Below are 9,044 nucleotides of genomic sequence, written 5' to 3'. Positions count from 1 at the left end.
CAAAGATAAGTCCCAATTTGCAGGTTCTTAAATACCTGTAAGTTTCTTTTACTTATAAAGTAGTAAAATTAAAGACACAAGCATCAACTAAACAGAGCAAAAAGAGAAAAAAAAACCCTCAATCCCATTGCTTTGGCACTAATATCTGGCTGATCTGAGATTACATAAGACACTAAAAAACCTTGAACTTTGGTTTGATGAAATAAACAGAAAGACAATTAGGGTTGTCATTTATAATTTTAGAGTTTGCTTCACATATACAATGCTGTGTTTTGAAACAATGAACACTTTCATAAAAAATTTATTTCATACTTTTATACAAATATCCACAGGTAATTTTTAATCATGAAATAATTTTACAATGCTAGTTAGTATAAAAATGTATCAAATGCACACAGACCAGTGACTTGACTTGAGATGACATTTTTAACTACTGTACACACTGTAACATCCTTGTTTCTTTGTTGAATCCCCCTCCCAACACCCTTTCCAGGACATTCACTTTTTTTGTTTTTTATAACACAGGTCTGAAAAACACTGTCAAAAATATCAGCTCCTTAGCAATCTAAACACATTAGGCTCACAAATTCCCCAAGTAAGAAACTGAGACTTTAAACACTGTTACAACCTGTTTTACAGAAACATTTGTAAACAAAATGTAGTTTGTAAAACTATTTTTGTGAATAAGAAGTCCAAAATACAACCAAAACAATGTCCTTAGTATCTTAAGGTTTAAGATTTCTGAACTGTGTTTTGTTTCAAAAGAAAGACTGAGACACTGCTTATACTATATCCAAAACAAATTAGCACCTGTATGCTTCTGCTCCCCATATCACTTATCTATACGTTCAATAGAGACTGAATAGAGTAATAATTCTACCCCCTGCCATTTTTACAATTAAAACAACAAACAATTTAAAGTTCTTATTAAATTAGCCCCAGATAATTTGGGGAATACAAATAGGGGAGGAAACAAAACAAAAAATAGAACATCAACTCACTGATTAAATGGTTCCAGTAACATTTAACAACATGAAAACCATGATGCTCTGACTAGAATCACTGTTTTGGTAGCAGATACTCATTCAGTAGTCTTATACTGGATCGGTTTGGATCCACCATAGGCACTCACCATTTCTTTCAAGTCCTGAATATGCAGTATTTGCAGCAGTGAGTAAACTGCACTAGAGTTCAGTGAACAAACCCATTTTCTCCAAGAATTCCTGAATGTTATAGTATGAAATCAAGAGACATCACACAGTGTTCTAAACTAAAAATCCAATGCCTGAAATAATTAAACATCTTTAGTTATAATTCTACTTCTTAAATCTTTTGGGTTGTGGGGTGGAGGCTGTCATGAAGGAGAGGTTTTAATTTAAACTGGTACATTTATAAAGATTTTCTTTTTGCAGTAAATAACTTAGGTCAAAGTGATGACCTCCCATGCTCTAATTCTGATTGCTTAAACCAACCTGAAGGGTAAGTTGGAGACTCTTTGGCCTGTTAGTCAATAACAAAATGGTTTGTAAAGAAAATAAAAAATAAATACCATATACAAATAAGTATAACTAGCATTCAAGTCTGTTGCACCTGTGTGTTTTAGTGAAAGGGAGAATGAAACCTGTATGCGTTTGACGTGAGCAAGTATTCACGCAGCTAGGAAACAGGAAAAGACGGCAGCTTGGCAACATTACCTTCTATTGCACATTTAGTTTAAGACAGCGCTTTACACTGAAATACAACTACCCCAATGGCGTAGTCTTGTGATGTGAGACAGCTAACGTGAAGGATGTCTGCCACAGCAGTCCCAGGGTTAGGACAAGGACAGCCACTCTGTTAGTGCAGGTGAGTGTAGGTCCCTTCCTCGGCTACACTATCTGGAGGATGTCACCTGAGTGCAACTGAGCAGGCCCTTTCCCAGCACATGTAAGTCAGCCACACCAAAAACAAAGGCAACCCAGAACGTTAAATTAACGCAGTTAACGAAAAATCCATTCCAACAGTTTTAAATTTGGCTGTGCAAAACAGGAGCCTTAGGCTACATAACAATATCCACAGTTAAAACTGTAGGTTCGTACTATGTGTAGTCACTCTGAATTCAGTCCTCAGGGATTGAGCAGGCTTTTAAATCCAAATTGAATTTCTGAGTTGGAAAAAGCTGTTTGGGTACTGTGAAGCTTTCTTTTTTTAAGGGCCCCCCTATGAGTAGCTTTCATTTTCATTCCACTTTGTGATCCACTGTTTTTTTTCAAGATTATCAATATACTTTTCATCTTTGATCTCTCGCTCTTCTTTCCGGATCCTTACAGCATGGTATCGGGGAACACTGTCATCGTACCTAGAGCGTTTAAAGAATCCACACTGGAGAAGGGGGAGAAAGAGAAACAAATTAATTAACCTCACAAAGAAGCAGGTGCACTAAATAGGAATTTCTAAGCTTTCTGTTCAGCTATGTCTACCTTTGGACTAAAGGGGAAAAGAAAGACATGGTTTTCTTTTAAGAAAGAATAAGAGGTTGAAATGAAAGAAGAGACAGTGAGGATCAACGGGAAGAGAAGAACCGCTGTAAAACAGGAAGAAAAGTCCATTTTCATCTTCTCTTCACATTTTATAACAATGTAGGCTACCTCTTTACTAACAAGACTTTATGAAAACAGTGCTTCCATATTTAAAAGTAATGACAATATTATATGTAAAAGACCTAATTATCAGATTAGAATAGCATTTTAAGAATTTTTTAAAGGCATAAACCAAAGATTATTTAATGCCCCTCTCCCACTACTAAAATGCAAATCATGCCACAAGTATTTTTCAAATTACTATTTGAATATGCCAGTGTTCCAACAGGTCAATTTAATAATCTTTTTTCTCTCCTTTAAGGCTCTAGTACACATATCACTTCTCTCGTTAGCTAGGAGGTAATTTATGTTACCTAGATTTGCTGTTGTGCTTCTAATTAAGCTATTTTCATTAATAAATCACATAGTAACTGTGTCCTGCAATAAAAATCATGTGCTGCATAGGACTTGAGAAATGTATCACTATGCTGAATTTCAAATGACTCCCTAATTTCTCTTGCAAAAACACATTTACCTTTAAATTGTATATATTTCATTTAAATATCCAGTCTGATCCAAAGTATATTTTTACTGAGATAGCTGAATAAATTTGAATTGAGATTAAATTTTTTAATGAAATTTTTTTAAAAAGGTGTTTAAAATGCAGTTTAAAAGAATGAGAAAGATATTAATAGAATGGCTGAATAATGTGTTTATTATGTGACATCAACAGTAACAGGACATTTATGTTGAATGATATTATAAAAATGCCATGGGACAAGATAAAATTATATGCATAGTTATCACTAAATCAGTAGGCAAAATGGACCAAGATATTTTGTTCCAGGTTATTACTACATGGATTCATTTATGATTCTGTGCAAAAAAAAAAAAAAAGGCCAAAGTACCCATCTATTTATTACAAAATATGACTGCTGCCTGCCCCATTTAAACAAAGAAGGAAATGAAGGGTGATGATAATGTAAAGCTGAAATGGCAATATTGTGATTCACTGTGATAGTACCATGGAAAGGGATTACAGGAGTAATTCTGTCCTCTCATGCCCACATAAATGGTGAAAGGAATCAGTAGCAATTCCTATTTCCATGGATTCACAAATAAGGGAAACAAAACTTAAATGTAAAATCAACTGAGACTCAAGGTTGGATAAAATCTTTGGATACATGAAACATGGTCAAACTCCATCACAACATATCGCAATAAAAACTGTTTAGGGCATTTTTGTACTGGAATTTTTATATGTAAGGTAACTTTTCGGTAAAGGATCATCTTCTAAAGTTGGCCACAAAGCCCGTCATGCTGATAATCATAGATTGTTGTAATGGTCTTTGACCTGTAGGAGATATGCAGGAAATGGAAGGTGCATGCTTAGCTAGCATAAAACGATTCCTGAGCAACAGTAAAAAGCATTCCAAGCCTTCCCCATCACTTTATAGCAAGGAGAACAAAAAGATGACGACAGTGAGGAAGCCTCATGAAGAGAAACACAACATTTCCAACATGCAGCAGGTTAATTAGGCGGTCAACACAGCTTCCATCTGTGGGAAATTTCAAAATGAACAAGAAATCTGGAATGATTTCTTATGCATCTTTGAACTCCTTAGTGGGATGCTACATACTGAATTAATAACAAATGGCAAACTGGGTTACTATGAAAGACTAAAAACCTTTTTGTGTGTATAAATATTGCAATTTTCTCCATTGCTGTGGGTGATCAAGAACACAAAATAACTCACCTGCAATGAAAGGTTCTTTGTGCATTAAAAAACAAAAAAACAACTGAGCTTTCAAGTGAAGTGAAATAAATCCAAGCAAGGCAAGCCAGTGTGGACATTTGGAAACATCTGTTAATGGGACACACACAGCAAGCTGTTGTTCTTAAAGTTAGCCACCACAACCATAGCGGGTCCCACAGCTAGCAATTAAAAAACATTGATCAATTACCAATTACAGAAGTAGATCAATACTATGCATCAGAAGTAAGCCTCTCTTTATCAGATGGCTGAGCATGGATCTCAGCCTTGTGATATGTGGCATCATAATGATCTTTCTTATTTCTCTTGAAGAAACCACACTACAAGGAAGCAAGGTATTTAGTCAATTTTACAGTTTTATGTATAACAGCTAAACAACAGAACATCTCAGATTTTAATCTGCTTTCTACTTGAGGCTTGTTTACAAACAGACCACTTTCAGTCAACCAGCAGTAAACAGCCACTGCATTGTTTAATTGTCACATTCAACACACACTATATCACCATACATCTCTGGTCAAAAATCTATATGGATGACACTAGTTGGCTCATTGATTTTTTTTTTGTAACAGAAATCCTGAGGACAAAAATCATAGGGAAAATGTATACACACTGCTGATTGTAGCTTTGGGTAGTTTATTCCTGCAGGAGAAAATGAACTCCAAAAGAGGCAAAAGATGCAGTTTATTGAGACAAAGGTTAGAAAATAAATTCTCTAAGTAAAAGTTAGTGTAAGTCCAAATAAAATATAGATATACTGTAGGTATTTTTCTGCCTTTTACAGTAAATTTTATGGAACAAATGCCATTTACTTGAGGCCTTTTCATCTGTGAGATGAATCACAATACAAATTCCAATACACCATCATGAAAGAATGATTGCTGTCATTTTCCCAAATTCTCAGTACCATATAACCCTTAAATGGTAGGAACCCCATGCTCCTCAGGTTAGGTCACTCTAAATGAGTATAAAAGTATAATTCTACTTTCTACTATAATTTCCTTCATTTGATGATAGAGAAATTTTCCTGTTTACTTTTATCTAGTTCATAAGGCCATGGAACTGTCTTTTATAAAATTTAACCTGGACAAATAAAATCTCTCCCGAAACATTCTGCTTCCTAGTCCAGCAGCTCATGAAGGTCAAGTCTAGATTCACTTTGTACGATATATGAGAGCTGCTGGCTCCATGCGGCTATTAGATTGAAATTAATTTAAGTTACATTTAAAACTATGCCTCAGTTGAATCAGCCATATTCCAAGTTCCTAATAGCCACATGTGACTATTGGCTACCGTATTGGATGGTACAGCTCCAGAACATTTCCATAAGTACAGAGTTGTTGGGCAGCTTTCAATAATATGTGCTAGTAAATAGGGTGGGAAGAATGAACCAGGAACCAAGAGGCCTGGTCCTGCCTCCAGCTTGGCAACATTCTTAATATCCCTGGGCATGAGCATCCTTGTTAGCAAAATGAAGGTAGATTAGACCACCTAGGGGACTTTTTTTTTTTAAACCTGCAAACAGAATCCTAACATTTAAAATGGATACAATCTGAACTGCTCTGGTTGAAGTGGGGATCTCCATCTGCCTAGTTTAGCCTTGCCCTCTACATGGATATACAAACTCCAGTTTAAGGGCCACTGAATTGTAAATTCTTACCCTAAAACCGTATGACTTTTTAACCTACTAAATAACTGTGTTTAATAAGCAAAAGTATAAAGTGATAAAAATACTTCTCATGTGGGGTTGTATAAGTTGTATTTTAGAGTCCCCTTGACAGCCTGGATACTTCAGAGCTTAAAAAAAAACTCCTAAAATAATGAAATCATCTAATCCAATCAACTTACTTAACAGATGAGGCAAACAGAGGTCCCAGGGAGGTGGAATGATTTGCCCAAGATTATATACAGCTTAGGTTTCTTAACTTTCAACCCACTGATGTCTCATTCTCTTTAAAGGCTGCCAAATACTCTGGAAAAGCCATCCTTATGACCTCTTCCAGAAAATACAACATCATCCTCAAATATCAAACCCCAAATTTTTTGATATCAAAATACTTTTAAAAGCCAGGTGCAATGGCTCACATCTGTAATTCCAACACTTTGGAACGCCTAGGCAGGAGGATTGCTTGAGTCCAGGAGTTCAAGACTAGCCTGGGCAATACAGCAAGACCTCATCTTTACTAAAAACTAGCTGGTGTATGTGGTGGTATGTAGTCCCAGCTACTCAGGGTGCCGAGGTGGGAGGATTGCTTGAGCCCAGGAGGTCAAGACTGCAGTGAGCCATGATCACACCACTACACTCCAGCCTGGTTGATGGGGTGAGACCCTGTCTCAAAATTTTTTTTTTCTTCAAGGCATCTCCTTGAAAAAATATTTTTATATTGACTGGCTCTGTTTGCCAGAGGAACCTACTGCCTGAGGTAAACATCAGATGTAAAGCTGGCTAAAACTCCATACCAGGAGGAGTTTTGTTATGAGCAGACACCAAACTTCAATTACATGAATAGAGGACATCAGAAAATTATCTCAAATTAGCAAAATGCAATTGAAAAAAATAAAGCAAAACCAGATGCCCAATATTTGCAAGTAAGACTATCTTTAACCTGTAGGTATTATATTTTTGGATCCAAGAAAAGGAAAAGAATGGTTTGATTCTAGGGGGATTGCTGGTTTATCCAAAACCCTCCAGACTGGACATGTTTGAGAATCCAAAATTTTTGGCATTTAAAAAAAGTAATACACTGCATACGTAATGCTCCTATAATCAAAATGTTAGTATTTCTGCAGTGAAATTAATCAAAGGATGAAAACTTTGAAGTAGCCTCTCTCCACATCACATCAGGTTTTTCTGCCAAATAAGTCATTACATACTTTTCAGTTTTCAGAGCTTTTTGGAATTGCAGATAAGGGATTTTATCACTCACTGTGAATAATCCAAAATTTTTAGGTTGTAATCTTTGCCAGTAAGAATTTGTATCCATCTCGTACAGTTTTTCATAATGTAGACTCTTCACTGGTAGAAGCAGGGGAAGATACTACATTTTACTTACAGTCAAAGGGCCAAATTCTAATGAGGAACATCATATTGAACCTAGACCTTCCTCACGTTTGATACATGCTACAATGACCCCGCTTTGAGACAGTTACTCATTCACGTCATGCTTTTCTATTCAGAATCTTGTTGTAAGCATAACCAACTCCAATGGCTGCCATGAACATTCTTCACAGAAACTGAAATTAGCAGGGATACAGATTCAGATTATTATGACACCCTAACAATTTGGCTTAGATCCAGACTTCAATCTTAGGTGAAGAAAATGCTAAAGTAGTAAAATCTACACTTGCTATTTGCTAAGCATGCTAAATTATGTGTGACAGACACCAAAATTCATTTAAGAAACTTGTTGTGTACAAATATGCTTTAAATACAATATTCAGTAAATATACAGCCGTTCATTGTAAAATTTTCCTCAAATTTACCATGTCAAAAGAGTTTCATAATAAAATGTTAGAAAAAAGGAAGCAATGGAAAAGAAAACATAATATCAGTGCTGACTCCCATTTTTTAAAACATGAAGTTTATGTTCTGAAATTCAAATGCCAGGTATGACTTACCTTCCATAGTATAACCACTAATAAAGCAAGCATCAAAATCCCAGCGAGAATAGCCACTAGGATGATCCACCAAGGTACTCCTGAATACTGAGCTGCAGTCTTGGAGGGAAACACAGTCACACGAACCTATAGGGCAGAAAAGAAAGCAGCATGACGACATACTGTGATGACAGTTCACACCAGGAGTTTGTGGTACTAATTCTGCTTTTGAATATATTTTGGACAATGCAGCCTGTGAATGGATGAGATGACTTTCTGATACAAGACCCTTTCGCTTAACAGAATATTGCTTCAAGAAGCATTCCTTGAAGATCTTTCCCCAGAATCTTGAAAATGCTCGGTCATATTCAGACAAGGTGGTTACTTCTTTGTTAAAATTATTTTGTTATCAAGTAGAGAAAACTGTGTAATGAACCCTTATGTATTCATCATCCTGTTGCAGCAATTATCAATACACAGCCAGTCTGTGTATCTGTCTAAAACAGATTGCTCTCAAAAATATACCAGGTTAAATAGATCTAACAGTCAATCTGTTCTATCTAACCTGATACCTTTTTGAGAACAATCATATATATATATATATATTTTTTTTTTTTTTGAGACAGGGTCTCACTCCATTGTCCAGGTTGGAATGCAAGGGGTATGATCCTGGCTCACTGCAGCCTCAACCTCCCAGGCTCAAGTGATCCTCCTTCCTCAGCCCCCCAAGTAGCTGGGACTATAGGTGCATGCCACCACACACAACTAATTTTTTTAAAAATTTTTTGTTGAGACAGGTTCTCACTATGTTGGTCAGATTGGTCACAAACTGCTGGCTTCAAGTGATCCTCCTCCTTCAACCTCTCAAAGTGCAGGGATCATAGGTATGAGCCACCTCACCTGGCCTATACTTTCTTTTAATTAGTTTTCAGCAATGAAAAGGAAAAGGCCAGTTTAAAGATGTTGTGAAACACAAAAACAGGGATGAGGCTGCATGACTGATGGACACCATTTTACCTTTTTCTTAGGATATCACATTAAAGACCCTCAAACAATAACATATCCTGAAATGGCTTGGTGTCATCTTCTACAAAAAGGTGTATGAACAAACTAG

The 9,044-nt window shown here is 36.1% G+C and overlaps 1 protein-coding gene across 2 annotated transcripts in view; it reads right to left on the bottom strand.

The window, feature by feature from the left end:
- Positions 1-1,386: 1,386 nt before the first annotated feature.
- The window catches only part of ITGA6 (integrin subunit alpha 6), a 79,096-nt gene continuing 71,438 nt past the window's right edge, over positions 1,387-9,044 (bottom strand). The window contains exons 24-26 of one of the 2 annotated variants that reach the window (XM_012462374.3): positions 7,952-8,077; positions 4,524-4,653; positions 2,274-2,361 (exon numbers count right to left, since the gene is read on the bottom strand). In XM_012462374.3, coding sequence (XP_012317797.2) covers positions 4,546-4,653; positions 7,952-8,077 — 234 coding nt within the window. In that variant the 3' untranslated portion in view covers positions 2,274-2,361; positions 4,524-4,545. Of the gene's footprint in view, positions 2,362-4,523; positions 4,654-7,951; positions 8,078-9,044 lie in introns of both variants that reach the window. The other variant, XM_012462373.3, reaches the window with a different exon arrangement.

This window comes from Aotus nancymaae, unplaced genomic scaffold, assembly GCF_030222135.1.
Source record: "Aotus nancymaae isolate 86718 unplaced genomic scaffold, 86718_ANA_hifiasm-v0.15.2.pri h1tg000008l, whole genome shotgun sequence".
Classification (NCBI taxonomy): domain Eukaryota; kingdom Metazoa; phylum Chordata; class Mammalia; order Primates; family Aotidae; genus Aotus; species Aotus nancymaae.
This window is presented reverse-complemented; position numbering and strand designations above follow the sequence as displayed.